General features: G+C 40.7%; 3 protein-coding genes across 3 annotated transcripts; 2 read left to right on the forward strand and 1 right to left on the reverse strand.

Moving 5' to 3' along the window:
- The first annotated feature begins 3438 nt into the window (after positions 1–3438).
- LOC6579542 (antigen 5 like allergen Cul n 1) lies at positions 3439–4843 on the forward strand. Its single transcript, XM_002005400.4, has 4 exons — positions 3439–3850; positions 3915–4064; positions 4126–4370; positions 4437–4843. Exons 1-4 carry the CDS (start codon positions 3707–3709, stop codon positions 4687–4689), a joined length of 792 nt encoding a protein of 263 aa, XP_002005436.1. The 5' UTR covers positions 3439–3706; the 3' UTR covers positions 4690–4843.
- A 2002-nt stretch (positions 4844–6845) lies between these two features.
- On the forward strand, positions 6846–8034 carry LOC6579543 (antigen 5 like allergen Cul n 1). Its single transcript, XM_002005401.3, has 3 exons — positions 6846–7040; positions 7107–7501; positions 7562–8034. The coding sequence occupies exons 1-3, from the start codon at positions 6894–6896 to the stop codon at positions 7821–7823; spliced, it is 804 nt and encodes a 267-aa protein (XP_002005437.1). The 5' UTR covers positions 6846–6893; the 3' UTR covers positions 7824–8034.
- A 1674-nt stretch (positions 8035–9708) lies between these two features.
- Positions 9709–14607, reverse strand: LOC6579544 (protein PTHB1). Its single transcript, XM_002005402.4, has 9 exons — positions 13894–14607; positions 13356–13829; positions 13170–13303; positions 12445–13112; positions 12110–12375; positions 11823–12057; positions 11564–11730; positions 11028–11157; positions 9709–10960 (listed from the first exon to the last, which is right to left on the reverse strand). The coding sequence occupies exons 1-9, from the start codon at positions 14145–14147 to the stop codon at positions 10406–10408; spliced, it is 2883 nt and encodes a 960-aa protein (XP_002005438.2). The 5' UTR covers positions 14148–14607; the 3' UTR covers positions 9709–10405.
- Between the last annotated feature and the right edge of the window lie 74 nt (positions 14608–14681).

A 14681-nucleotide genomic window follows, 5' to 3' on the forward strand; every position in this document is an offset into this window, starting at 1 on the left:
ACTCTATTCATAATCTATTCATTTCTCTAATACCCTTCTTCTGTTATAAATAAACTAACAGTGTATTTGAATTTCGTTATTCAATGAATCTTTTCATTTCATTTTATTCTGTTTATTTTTATTTTTATTATTATTTATGTTTTTGTGCGTTCGATTCATTCGACTCAAACAAGTTGCCACACAATGAGACATTTTGGCATCTGGCAAAGTTTTTGTCAATATATATATTGTATTATTAATTATATAAATTAACTTGTTTTGTGCGTTGTTTCTTCGCTTACAAGCGGGCGGATGGGCCGGATGGGGTGGATGGGGCGGGCACACAGACTTCAAGTCAAATTAATTATAAATGCGACGCTTGGCAAAAGGCGAAGACAGCCGCAGATAAGAATCTTACGGCAACGATCATCGCACTCATCATCATCATCATCACTATGGTCATTATTATTATTAACACCATCATGATTATCAGTCAAATGCAATTAAGCGCAATTATGCATAAAGCGAGTACTGATACATGTCGTTCTGTTGTTACGCCCGATGCTAAATTATGACGGAAGTGGCGAGCTTACAAGCAATACCCACGGCATTACAAGCAATACCCGCGGCATTAGCTGAGATTATCTAATCGAATTCTTAGCTAATCAACAATGCGCATATATGCATATTGAATAACATAAATATTATTAATGTTCCCTATGGCGCCTTAGATAACAATTGCTTTAAATTGTCGCAACAGATGTATTCATGCGCCCTTAATCATCGCCTGATGATTGATGTTTGGCATTAGATGTGATTGTCAATCACAAGGGAAATAAATGACAAAGTTCGTAAATTGCATGTTTGCATAAATAATTTTACAAAAGACTTGGTCTATGAGAACATGCGAAAGGTGTGTGGATATATAATTACTTAATTCACAATCCAAAAATAAACTTTAAACTTTTTACATTCAATTATTTTCGAATTAGACAAATGTCTGCAGATAAAAGATAAAAGAGCTATTTTTAATATCGGAATTTCATTGCAGTATCAGGTAAAAAGTACCGGAGTAGCTTTAAACAATATTGTACTTTGTTTTGCAAAATCTTTAACACATTGAATGCATAAAGCATATTTTATGAAAAATAAAAATAATTATACCACCTTTTATGGTAGAAAGTATTTTCTGAACTAAGCTTCTATTACTTCGTCTGCAATTAGTGCAGAGATCCAACTTGCCCATATATATCTACGAAATCATAAGATGTTAATTAGAATATCCATTTTAAAGGCAAATAAATCCACAAAAACAAAATCAACGGCACAAGTTTTGAGATACAGATAGCGATCATTTCTACATTTAAAGAAATGACTAAGACTTTTAAATGGATACGCATTTAAAGATTACCTAAATACATTTTATCTAGAAGTATAAATCGTGTTCTTTAGAAGAAATGATTACATTAATTGCTGATTTTTCATATTCTTGGAAGCATATAAAATAATCAGCCATAAAATAATCACAATTTGCAAGCTTAATGTATTCGCTTACTTATCTGTGCTGTTATTTATCTTTAGATAAAATTCTAGATCATTTCCAGTTTGCAGAATATTTATTGGCTAATCTGAAATATATACATATGTATATAAACCATTTAAGGAATCCATAAACACTTTAGAAAACTCTTTTAATTTATCGCTAGACGATTTGAAATTAATAAACGTTCTTATTAAGCCTTAAAGAAAGTTGAATGATATCAATGATTTAAATGAGTTCTCAATAAGATTTTCAGTTAATTAAAATGATTTGCACAAGTAACTCGTCAAGTATCTCTCACTTCATCAAGCACAAACATTAATTAACAGCTAGGCACGAATCGATGCGAATCGCAATTAGCATATTGTCGCCACTAGGTTCTATCTAATGAATGGACAATAATACGTCGAATATGTTTGCCATAAACACGAAATCGAATCAAATCAAAAATTTGCTGCTACCCATATGGATTAATCATTTATCGCTAACCGAAAAAACAGTTAAGACACAATTCGATCGACGCCCACAAATTAGGGAGCGACACGCGGCCAGCCAAACATCTGAAACTCATATGCATAATGTCATAGATCTTCAGGGAGAGCGCTATTGATCTTTTATGGGTATATAAATTGAAACGTGCTCATTTTATAGTCCAAACAGGCATCGGCAAATAAATAAATAAAAAGCATATATATAACAAAAAAAAAAAGCCACAGCTCGTGGCTATCAAAGAACGTTCAATGGACCTATCCCATAACATTAGGATCGTATAAAAACTAAGTGCTAACCGAACTCGAATGCCCTATCAGCCATTAAAACTGAACAGGCGGCAGCTAAAGCAAAAGTTTAAGTTGCAAGCTGAAGCTTGGTTAATTCTCGTGTTCCCGGTCATTCCCTCAAATTAATATTTATGTTTATTTATTAACATTGTTTTGTTTGTATAAACTTGTTCTTAGTCGTTTTGTTTCAAACGTGTTAGAAAGGCTTGGCCCGGAGAACGAAATGGCAAGAGAAATAGAAATAGTATACACTTGAAAAAAAAGAATGCTTGAAATTTTATATTCATAGAGTAAAAAGAGAGAGATATAGATATAGATATAGATATAGATATAGATATAGATATAGATATAGATATAGATATAGATATAGATATAGATATAGATATAGATATAGATACAGATACAGATACAGATACAGATACAGATACAGATACAGATACAGATACAGATACAGATACAGATACAGATACAGATACAGATACAGATACAGATACAGATACAGATACAGATACAGATACAGATACAGATACAGATACAGATACAGATACAGATACAGATACAGATACAGATACAGATACAGATACAGATACAGATACAGATACAGATACAGATACAGATACAGATACAGATACAGATACAGATACAGATACAGATACAGATACAGATACAGATACAGATACAGATACAGATACAGATACAGATACAGATACAGATACAGATACAGATACAGATACAGATACAGATACAGATACAGATACAGATACAGATACAGATACAGATACAGATACAGATACAGATACAGATACAGATACAGATACAGATACAGATACAGATACAGATACAGATACAGATACAGATACAGATACAGATACAGATACAGATACAGATACAGATACAGATACAGATACAGATACAGATACAGATACAGATACAGATACAGATACAGATACAGATACATATACAGATACAGATACAGATACAGATACAGATACAGATACAGATACAGATACAGATACAGATACAGATACATACCCAGATACATAAAGACATAGGAGAACCTTTTTCTCAGTGTATATATAGAAGTTAAGTTAACTAACTTAGCACACACGCTAAGCTTGGTTGACTGATTCGCAGAGCTTGGAGTCTGTCTGTCTGGTTGAGGCTATTCATTCGGACAGAAACGTTCAATAAAGACGGCCACGCGAATTGGCCAGAGTCTCATTGAAAAGCGTTAGGTTCAGGCGACTGCTATTATCAACGGTCAACAAATCAATCTGACTTAGCAGCGGCATCTGTTTTAATATTCAAGTTAATTCAGTCGGTTTCGCGATTCGCGGATCATATTATTTTTCGATATACATAATATTTGAATTGAAATTTAGCCGGGTTTCGTTTGATCTTGTGCAAAATGTCAGCCTTTGTAACCTCAACTGCCTGCGTGGCTCTAATTCAATTGATCCTGCTCCACTTGGTGGCTGGCAAACTGTATAGCTGGTGTGATCGTGATCTCTGTGGTCCGGGCATCAGGCACATAGCCTGCAACAACAATGGCGTAAGAGCAATTGAATGGGATGATATATTCTCGTGGTATTCAACTGTGTTTTGATTGCCTGCAGCACTTCCATAGACGCTGCCAGCCGGACTCCGTCGAGGTGGACATCTCCCGGCATAAGCAGTACTTTGTGCATGGCCATAACAAACGTCGCAACTTTGTGGCGCTCGGCAAGCTGCCGGGCTATTATCCTGCAGCACGTATGACCACTATGGTAAGATTGGCTGAGGGAGCTAGGAGAACATATATTGATGGCTTCTGCTGTGTCTCCTTAGGTTTGGGACGATGAGCTGCAGTATTTGTCATCGCTGAATGTGCGCACTTGCGTGTTGGATCACGATGATTGCCATAATACGTACAGCTTTGCCAATTCGGGTCAGAATCTGTGCGCTATCTGGCGGGATCGCAATCCCCATACGAACGTGACCAGCCTGATTGAGGAGTCGTTAGGACTGTGGTTCAACGAGTACGATCTGATCGACAGCAGCTACATTGACAAATTTCGTGTCACAAAACATTTGTAAGTAAAGCTCTAAATAGATTTTTCAAAATTCTCTTCAACTTTATTATTCAAATGAATCTATAGCGAGGAATATGGACACTTTGCGGAAATGATGGTGGATCGTAACTCGCGCATTGGCTGCTCTATAATGCGTTTCACGCGACCCGATTATCCCTATGTGTACATCTATAATGTCGTTTGTAATTATGCATCCATCTACGCCTTGGATGCGCCCGTCTATGTAACTGGGCGACCCGCGTCACGGTGTCAAACGGGCAAGAATCCATTCTATCCAGGGCTCTGCTCAATACGAGAGCAATATGATCCTAACTACTGAACGATCGGTTAACAGTATCGTAAATATATGTATAATGCTCAGGTATAGAACTGCCCAAATCTTAGTAATACTGTCTGTATTGTATTTTTACATAAGATTGTAGTTAATTATAGTTGTAGTCTCTGTTTACCAATAAATACCACATACACAAATATTAAGCCATTATTTATTGACATAATAACACCCACTCGACAGCTTTTGGACGGACGGACGGACCAACGCTAGCGTCTGTCACTGTATAATAATAATATTTTTAATTAGTTAATGATTTGTTGTAAAACAGACAGCCAGCTAGCTAAACAAACAAAACAATCGGTCTGTCGGTGAGTATTTAAATTTTATTTTAACGAACTTAACCAAATAATACCAAAATTAATGAATGACAGCTACGATAAACATGCACAAAACGATCTTTTGATCGACGACAATATGCTCTAACTAGAGAAAATCATTGACAATTTACCCAAGTCTGGATAGAAAACAAAGAGATTCTAACCAGACAAAATCCTAATCAGGTTTAGCATGAAAGAAATCATAAATCATGAAATATTGCCAATATTTTCTAAGAACATTTGACGTAAATGACGTATGATATCTGGTATCTAAACCTCGCAAGGAGGTTGAAATGAATATGAATATGCCGTAACCTGGTTTGAATTAAACATTAGAAAGGTGTCTTGACTATAAAATAGTTTATGCAAACATATATGGTAATATGCTCTATAATAGTTTATAAAAATGCAAAACGCTTAAATAAAATGTGGTCTACGATATTAAGGAAAGATATTTGGAAAGAGCATTATTGCTCACTTTATTGATGTCGACTTGCTTTTTATTGTTTTAGTAGTCGACTATAACACAGATATTTGCATGACTAGGCATTTGTTTGTCTCTGCGTAGTTATATTTAGCAAGTAGTCAGATATACCCCAGACATGTGTAAGTAGCGGGCAATAGATGCGGTCCAGGTTAGACAGGTTAACATTTGATAGCAACACAGCACTTTCGTTTGTTATTCCCAGACCAACAATGTGCCGAAAGCACATAAAGCTTTTGTTTGAATATGCAAATGCTATTCGTATTCGCTTTTTTGATATTATCCGGCCTGCGAAACAGCTGCTGATCTGAGATGTTCGGCAAAAAGAAGATAACAAAAAGGAAACCTGTATATAGGCGAGAGAAGCCATTCCAGCCTGTTGGATGCCGACACTACACACTATGCATGTGTGTTTAAATGTCACTGAACCAAGGGACAAACAACACCCACATTGGAGCAACTCTCTTAGATGCCCGATCCCAAATGAACTTCATTCAACTTTGTTTGAATCAAATTAATGGGTTAATTTTCTCGGAAGACAAATATGAGTTGAATGTACTCGTACTATATTAAAGTTTTTACCTCAATTACATGCTTTAAACATTGTGTTGAACTTGAATCTGATCTTAGTTTATATGGCAAAAATATAAGAGGCTTTTTAATCCAGACTTACCCAAAATGTCCAGCAGTTTGTGTTTGGTCAACGCGGTGATTAGACGCTTTTTTTTGTAACTATTAAGTGTAGCTAAAGGATTATGTTAACAATATTATAAAACACGATAAAACACAGTTTAATTCCACTTGATGAATTGTATTTAAATGAAACACGAAAAGCACTTGTCTAATTGCTCGCGTCGATCCACTTACTAGCTAACGATAACTAGCGTTAATCATTTCTTCGTTAAGTTTGCCAATTGGACTATCGACATCCTATTCGTGCGATAAGTGTGAGGATATATCGTTTAAGGCCTTGCCAACACACATCAAAGTTGTACATTTAACTCTGCGTGCAATGTAGTCTGACTGAAAATATACAATAAAACATCTTAATCAATTAATTTATTAATTACACATTAATAAATATTAAGGATATGGCTAAAGAATTTCGAGCGATCGTAAATAAATCAATTGTCAGGTTGACTGCAAATTCAGGCTGCGGTTAGCTTAATCACCCGTGACGTCACTTCACACATTTAAACCGTTAATGCGTTTTCAGTTGATTGCAATAAAGACTGCGCGACCTGCCTTAAGCGACACTTCGGAATATGTGATATGGATGCTCAGTATATCCAAAAATAAAATTCGATTTCGCATCGTTTTCATATAAATATTTCGCCTGCACCTGACAAAATTAACATTTACAAAACACTTACTGCAACAGCCAGAACATGACTCGCAGGATTCAATTGCCGCTGTCGCTGCTGCTGCTGCTGTTGCTCAACTTTGAGGCGGAGCTTGTGGCCGGCGAGTTTTCCTGGTGCGATCCTCAATTGTGCAATGAGGGCACCCGTCACGTGGCCTGCAATAATACGGGCGTAAGTTCTTAGCTCAGTTCTTGACTCAACAGTGGAAATAAGGATTCGTTGTTTTTATCTCTGCAGAAATTCAACGACTCTTGCTCTGAGGATGCAGTTATGATCAATTTGCAGCCACATCGTGACTTCATTCTGGCCGAGCACAACAAGCGTCGCAATTTCATAGCCGCAGGACACTTGCCGGGCTACTATCCTGCCGCTCGCATGGCCACCATGATCTGGGACGAGGAGCTGGAATACTTGGCCACCTTGAACCTGAAGACATGCGATCTGGAACACGACGAATGCAATAACTCGTATCGCTTCCGCAATGTCGGCCAGAATCTCTGTGGCGTCGATAGGCCACGCAATGCGCCACTAGATGTGCGTGGCATTGTGGTGAACTCGATGGGTCTGTGGTTCGGCGAGTATCCACTGATCGACAGCAGCTACATCACCCAGTTCCGAGTGGCCAGGCATCTGTGAGTTATACTTTGATAGTTCTACAAATATTTCAAGTTACTAAAGTCTGTTATTTGCAGTGATAAATATGGACACTTTGCGGAAACTGTCGTAGATCGCAATACGCACGTCGGCTGTGCCATGATGCGCTTCACCAATCCCCAATATCCCTTCCTCTATATCTACAACATGGCCTGCAATTATGCCAGCACTTATGCGGTGGGCGTGCATGTGTACAAGGTGGGCGAGCCTGCCTCCGAATGCTTGACAGGTGCTAATCCCAAGTATCCCGCCTTGTGCTCCATCAAGGAACAATACAATCCTAATTATAATGAATATTGATTAAAGCGATTACCAAAGATATGAGAAAACAAAAAATGATTTGTTGCACTCTCTTCCGGCTGAGTCCGCTTCCAGCATTGTTTTTTAAAGCTCTTCCTCCAGCTGCTTATTCACTTGTACCCGTTTCCGTCCAAAATAAGCTGTTGCTGCGGCTCAATGCTAATGATTATAATTTTTTAAAACATCATTTAAACCGCACGCGACACAAGATGTGAAAAGTTCGCAGCTGCACAGTGAGGCAAAACGGCATTGAATTCAAATAAGAAGGCTCGATTTAAATCAGATGCAAACGTCAACGAGTCGTAATTTATATTTTTGAATTTTATTTAAAAATGAATTTTATATTTGTTCAATGCACCAAATTAAGTGTTGACAACCATATTATTGATTTATTAACTTTTTTAATAAAAACATTTTCGCGATTTTATAATATATGAAAGGAATGCACTGTGTTCTCTGGGTTAATCTGAGGAAATAAAAAATGAACTCTCGAATTGATCATATTATGTAATATAATTGATATATAATATATAAGAAATTGAATTGGAATCTTCATATCTCAATACAATGCTGCTCAACTGAATGGGGGGTTTTTCCGAAAGCTTGGAAAGTAATATCTCTCCAACGAAAACTTGGATGTGAATGAATTAAATTCTGTTAAATACAAAAATGAATCAGTTATGACAAGGAATCTTTCAGTCGTATACAACTTTTTGTATATATTATATATACTATACTGAATCGGAATTTTAATTTCCCAATATGCCTTAAAATTCGACATGTTTTTATCTCTAATTTAATATTTCTCTACATGTGATTGACCCAATCGTGCGCAGTTCTTATCAAAACCGCAAATAAAACAAATTTTAATTTATAAAAGTTGTCTCTCATTTCAGGCGTCAGTTATTAATTAGTACAGAACACACAGACAACAGATCGCAGGCCGCCTAATGACTCAAGCTCGTTTATTTTTTTAATTTCTCAGTCAGCCAAAACCTAGTTGAACCGCAGGTCAAGTTCAAACTTTATTTAGGTTAGGGTAGGAGGCAACAGCCTTTTAACTCCACTATAGAAATCCAAAAGCTATCCACATTAGAAGAACTACCTGCCCATGATCTGATTGATTCGCTTGGAAGCAAATCAACTCTCAACATGCTATAAAACATACATTCCAGCAGTACTACCTTACGCCCTGCAGCTCATCCAATTTGAATGCATTATCACTTGATGAAATGCCTATGCACATAAACATAAACATAAGCCACTCGCAGAGCAGAGCCAGGGCAGCTCTAGGACTGGGCAGGGAACGACTCCAGCTTGGCTGGTAGATGTCGACATTTCTCACTCAATTCTGGCCAATTTACGAGGCATTGTTGAGCCTGTGGCTGGTTAAACTAAACACAACTGGAGCAGCGTCCATAAAACTGGCGGCCACATGTGTGGGATTTGGATTGTGAGGCACAGGCCACACAGCTGACAGGGAATCACGGCCCACACGTTGCATGCCAGACGCAGCGTCTGGCCAGGCATCCAGGCAGCCAGTCAACCACTCAACCAGGCGGACTGCAGCTGGGCCTGGAACAATGCGTGTGTAAACGTGTAGCCATATCTCTGACTTTTATCGTGTTTTATCTGCAACGATGCATCATAAACGAGTTCACATACATACATATATACATTCATATATGCAAACCCTCGCCCACATGACTAGAACTTCGGTGGCAGACCAAAGCTATTCCAGTTCTATTGCCATCAAAGCCACGGATCAGCAGGCAATCAAAATTAATCCATTGCATTGATAGCTTACACATTAATGCATAAAAATTAAATAGATTTTTAAACACACCATAAAATAAATTACATTAAAAGAACTTTAAAGTTTTTATGTCAAAGCGTTTTAATTAATTTAAGCTATTTTTGTCTTAATGCTAACTCATAAAAGTCCAAATATACATTTACTTTGTACATTTCATATATATATGTATGTGTGTGTATATAGGACACATTTCTGATATTTAAACAGCTTCTACTAAGACTTGCCAATCTTGTCCAAAGCTTCTGATAATAAAGAAAATTTCTCAAGTTTTCTTTAAGTAATACACCTTACGAAGTCTCTATCTGAGACTTGGGAATTACTGTTACACACGCGATATCTGAGTCCTTCTGTTGATATAAATATATGTGTATATAGATATATATTTTCTAGGTTATATGTATCCATATGCGTCTTTGCACACATCATATTAACTGCTTTGAATCAGCACTTCATCTGATAAAAAAAAAGTGAACTCTTTTAAACACTTTCCATATCAAATTAGGCATCACTTTATCAGAAAATATATTTTTTATCTTGTTATACATCGATGCATTTTACGCTAAAGGCAAGAAGAGATAGACAAACATATATACATACATATAGTCTGGCATAGAACTTGAATCAAGGTCTAAGGTTGCATTTCATGTTGAACACGCAATCAGCTCGAAAAGCTGTCACTGTTTTTCTGTTCAAGCTAAATACCGCTCACAGCTAGTCACATTTCACACACATATTTCACATCTGATCGACTTTTGCTTGCTTGGATTTACCACCAAATGCCCAAATCACTGAACAGCTCCTCGGTGGTGGGCAGCTCGAAATCCTCGTTGACCCACTCAGAGCGTTTGCCTTTCTTTTGCGCCCCTTCGTTGCCATCGGCGCCGGCTGCAGCGGGGCCATAGTCCTTGCGATAGCCCATGTCCCGCAAGTCGTCCTCGTCGTATTCCTCCTCATCCTCCACAGCCTCCAAGGAGCTGCTCAAATTGGGATTGCCAGCACGCGGCAGAGTGGATTTCTTGTCACCCAGCATGCGCTGCATGCTTCCAATCTCGTTCACCTGATGCGCCGGCTGCAGCTGCTCAACTGCTTGCTCCGTGGCTGTCGCCTGCTTTGCCGCCTGTTCATCCGTTGAGGACGAGGCTAGGCGCACAATGCGATCGAACAGCGTCGCAAAATGACGTCTAAAGCGGCTGTAGTCAAAGCTGTCCCTGTTGCTAGTGTTGCCATCGAGCAGGCCATGCGTTGATGTCGACTTGGAGCGCATCAGCGGTCCAAAATGATGCAGCATATCAATGCCAGGCGCCATAGATTCCTCCCAGCTCTAAGAAAACAGATATTTGTATCTGTACATCCTATTTATAGATATGCGTCATGCGTTTACTACCCACCAATTCAGTCCAGTCTTCTACAGGCACGCTCAGCACCGCGTTGACAACGTTCACCACGCGCTCCTCCAGGTTCAATGCATGAATTATCCATTTGGCCAAAGCTACGGCGCAGTTGAGGTCGCTGCGCTGCCTGGACACGCGCCGAACAAACAACAATAAACAATAAATTTGTCAATAAGTACACCTACACCTGTGCACAGTGGCTAAAAGATAAGTTCAACCACTAGATAAACAAAATTGAATCGAATCCAGGCAACGTAGTTCAATAAAATATATAATATAAAATAAATTAAATTTTTTATATAAAGTAAATATTCTATAACTAAATTGAATTTTCAATTATAGATATTATTATATTATATAAAAATCAAATGAATAATAAGATCATAAATATATTCCAAGTTCAGTTCAGATCTCTGCATTAAATTAGTAAATCTCGTTCCCATAATTAATGTAAGCAATCTGTAAATATCTCTCAGCCACTGTACCTACTGCGTGGGCTGGTGAGCTCCAATTGGTCGTTTAGACATGTTTACCTGTGCTCGTCCCGCCGTATTTCAACCAATTTGTCTCCCTCCAGTATCAGGTGGTCGTAGTTCGCTTCGATTTGCATGGTGAGAGTCTCCTTGGGTTCGCTCTCCGTTTGTTCCTGTAGCTGGCGCTGTAGTGTTTTGAATTGTTGCCATAGCTCCTCCAATTGTGCCTGCAGAGCCATAACAATGAGCACCATTAATTACCCACACTCTCTGACTCTCCCTCTCCCTCTCTCTTTACCTCTCTCCCCATCTCACTCACCGTTTGCTTGCGTATATTCTGTTGTGTCTCGTGGTGGACATCGGCGCGATGCAGAATGGGTTGAGTGGGTATAAAGGGGGCGGCCATGATGCGCTCCACACAGCGATTGAGCACGCCGCGCTTGGGCTTTCTCTTGTGCATTTTGAGCAAGCTGCCATCGCTATCCAGCTGCAGGGTGGTGTCCACAATGCGCTCCAGAATCATGGCAAATGTTTCCACACAGTCCGATTGTATTCTGCAAAGAAAGCTACAGTAAAGCACGGCTATGTCAACTGCGCTGAGCTCACCTCAAGCGGTTGGAGTTCTTGGCTGCCACCACGGTGATGACTTCGGTTACTTTGTCCAGTCCAGGGCAGAGCAGCTGCAGACCCAGTGCCTGCGCCTCACTATCCTCCTCCAGGAACTCGCCGAAGAAGGTCGCCAGCTTGGGCGGCACATGCTTGCTGGTGATGGTGTAGGTCAGCTTAATGCCGGCCGCCTTCTGTGGCTGGCAGCTGCGATAGAACATGGACAGGGGCAGACAAGCGCTCTGCTGCAGCACACGCGGTATGCCCTGTGGGGGAGCAGGCCGAGATTAGTCGAGTCTAAGAGCAAACGCATCTACTCTCATACAAAAACTTACCCTTGGACTAACAAAGGACGCAAAGATCTCAACCCGTGTGCTATGTACGTGCAGCAGCTCAGCCATGTAGAAGTCTAGCGGCAGTTCCTTTGTGCTGCCCGCTGGCACGTCGACCAGGCTGAGCGTTTCCTGGCTGCAGCGAACGCCGTTGGGCGTCTTGATAACGAGCTGCAGTTCCGCCAGTTCGGCCTTGATTTTCAGCTTAAGCAAACCCTTGGCCGAGGGCAGCTCCTTGACGGCCACATCGGCCGGCACATCGAGCACCAGCGTGTCCAGATCATCAAACACCTTGCGCTGTATGCTGAAGCTGATTCGCACCTGATCCGCGGCCTGCTGATTAAGCGCGTCCATATCCCGTAAGTCCACCGACTCCTTGATCTCATCCTCTAGCTGCTGCAGCTGCTTGTGCGCCTCTGCAAAGCTCAGCTCCTCGATGTTCAGGGGCAGCACCTGAAACTGATACGGCTGTGCGCCCAAATAGCCCACCGTCAGCTGGCCCGAGGCAGTCAGGGTAACAATGCTGCCCGCCAGGCCCTGGACATTGGAGCGCTGAATGGCCACTGGAGCCGGTTGCTGCCACTGGGCGGCCCAAATGATGTTGGCCTCCTCATAGATGTGCAGCTTGGCAGAGTCCGAGACAATGGCCGTTAGCAGGCGTGCGCCGGGCTCTGCAGAGAATGAATCTGTATTCAAGCTAGTCGTAGTCTATGCGCATCGCCTCTTACCCCAATAGTAGCCCACGACAAAGCTGTAGAAGCACTTGGGCGCATAGTCCAGCTTCAATATAAAATTGAATTTCCCATTGTCGTCCAAGCAGATGAAATTGCGTTCACCCAGTATCATGATGTAGGAGCAGCTTCTGCGGATTATCAACTGTGAAACGAACACATTTCCTAGCCAGACTCACTCACTCCTTTAGCTGGACGACGCGCATGTCCAGGATGCCCTCGCCGATGCACTGCGACCAGATCGGCTGATAGCTGCTCTTGGTGACCAGCGAATGTGACAGATCCTGGTAGCTGTAGCACTGCAGATGCCAGGTGGCGCTCAGCCGAAAGAAGCTATCGGTGCGCTCGCAATAAACCACCGGAGTGGGCAGGCTGCGTTGCCCCGGAAAGCGACACTCATACGAGATGCCGTCCTGCTCATAGAAAGTGAGCGTGCCATCCAAATGCACCACACAGAAGAACTCGCGCCCCTTCACCTGGCCAAAGTGACCCTGGCACATGGAGAAGGCGACACGCTGAAACTTGTGCTCCGCCAGCTGCTGCAGCTTCAGCTGCGTGCCATACTCGGCCAATCCACTCAGCGCCTGCACATTGTAGATGACAAAGGCATTGGGCAGCAGCACGCCCAGCTGATTGACATTCTCGTTGCGCACATTACTGGGAATAAGGAATAAGAGATTACTCCTCTAAAGACTTTGTGTATGTTGAGCAGTTGAGCTACCCGCTGAATTTGCCCGCATATAAACCTAGTATGGGCGCCGCTAGCTGCGTCTCCAGCAGCAAGTCCGTCGCCTCAAATGCATTGCCATGCGGATAGTAAATGCTCAGAGTGCCGGACTGTGAGCCCACAATGATGTAGTCCTTCTCGTGGGCCTCCAGTCCGAAGCGCGCACACAACAAACTGGCCACATCATAGTCGCCCACAGTGTCGCCACACTGCGCTGACCACCAGCTGCACACGTTGAACAGGGACATGCTCCACACCGACTGCCAATAGCATTTGGTATAACCATTCACTGTGGTGCCATGTTGTGCCACCACGCTGTTGCCATGGAAATGCAGCAGGTCACAGTGAACAAAGCCACTTTACTACAAGGGTTGCACAATTGAATAAATTCTGTTTCCCGAGATATAGAAATATTGAAATTTCTTTGCAGAGCTGCAGAAAATCGAATCCAGATCGAAATGCCAAATGTCATATACTTTATATTGTAATTGGTGCTAGGTAAGCCAAGTTAACAAATTCTCTGTTGCATCAGATTAAACGTTCATGACATTTAGCCAAGCTGGTAGTTTTTTGGTCTTCAGCCTCGTTCTGCAAAATTAATTAATTAATGCTTACATTGCTCAAGTAAGCTCCTTTCAAACAGTTTCATCCTTTAGTTACATCTTACAGCTCTTCCCTTTGATTACAAATTAAAAATACAATTTATATTTACAATTATAATACTTTTTTTTCTGTTTTTTGTTTTTAATTTATACTATATCATAGATTAATTAGATATTAAT

This window comes from Drosophila mojavensis, unplaced genomic scaffold (genome assembly GCF_018153725.1).
Source record: "Drosophila mojavensis isolate 15081-1352.22 unplaced genomic scaffold, ASM1815372v1 contig_80, whole genome shotgun sequence".
In the NCBI taxonomy this organism is placed as follows: Eukaryota; Metazoa; Arthropoda; class Insecta; order Diptera; family Drosophilidae; genus Drosophila; species Drosophila mojavensis.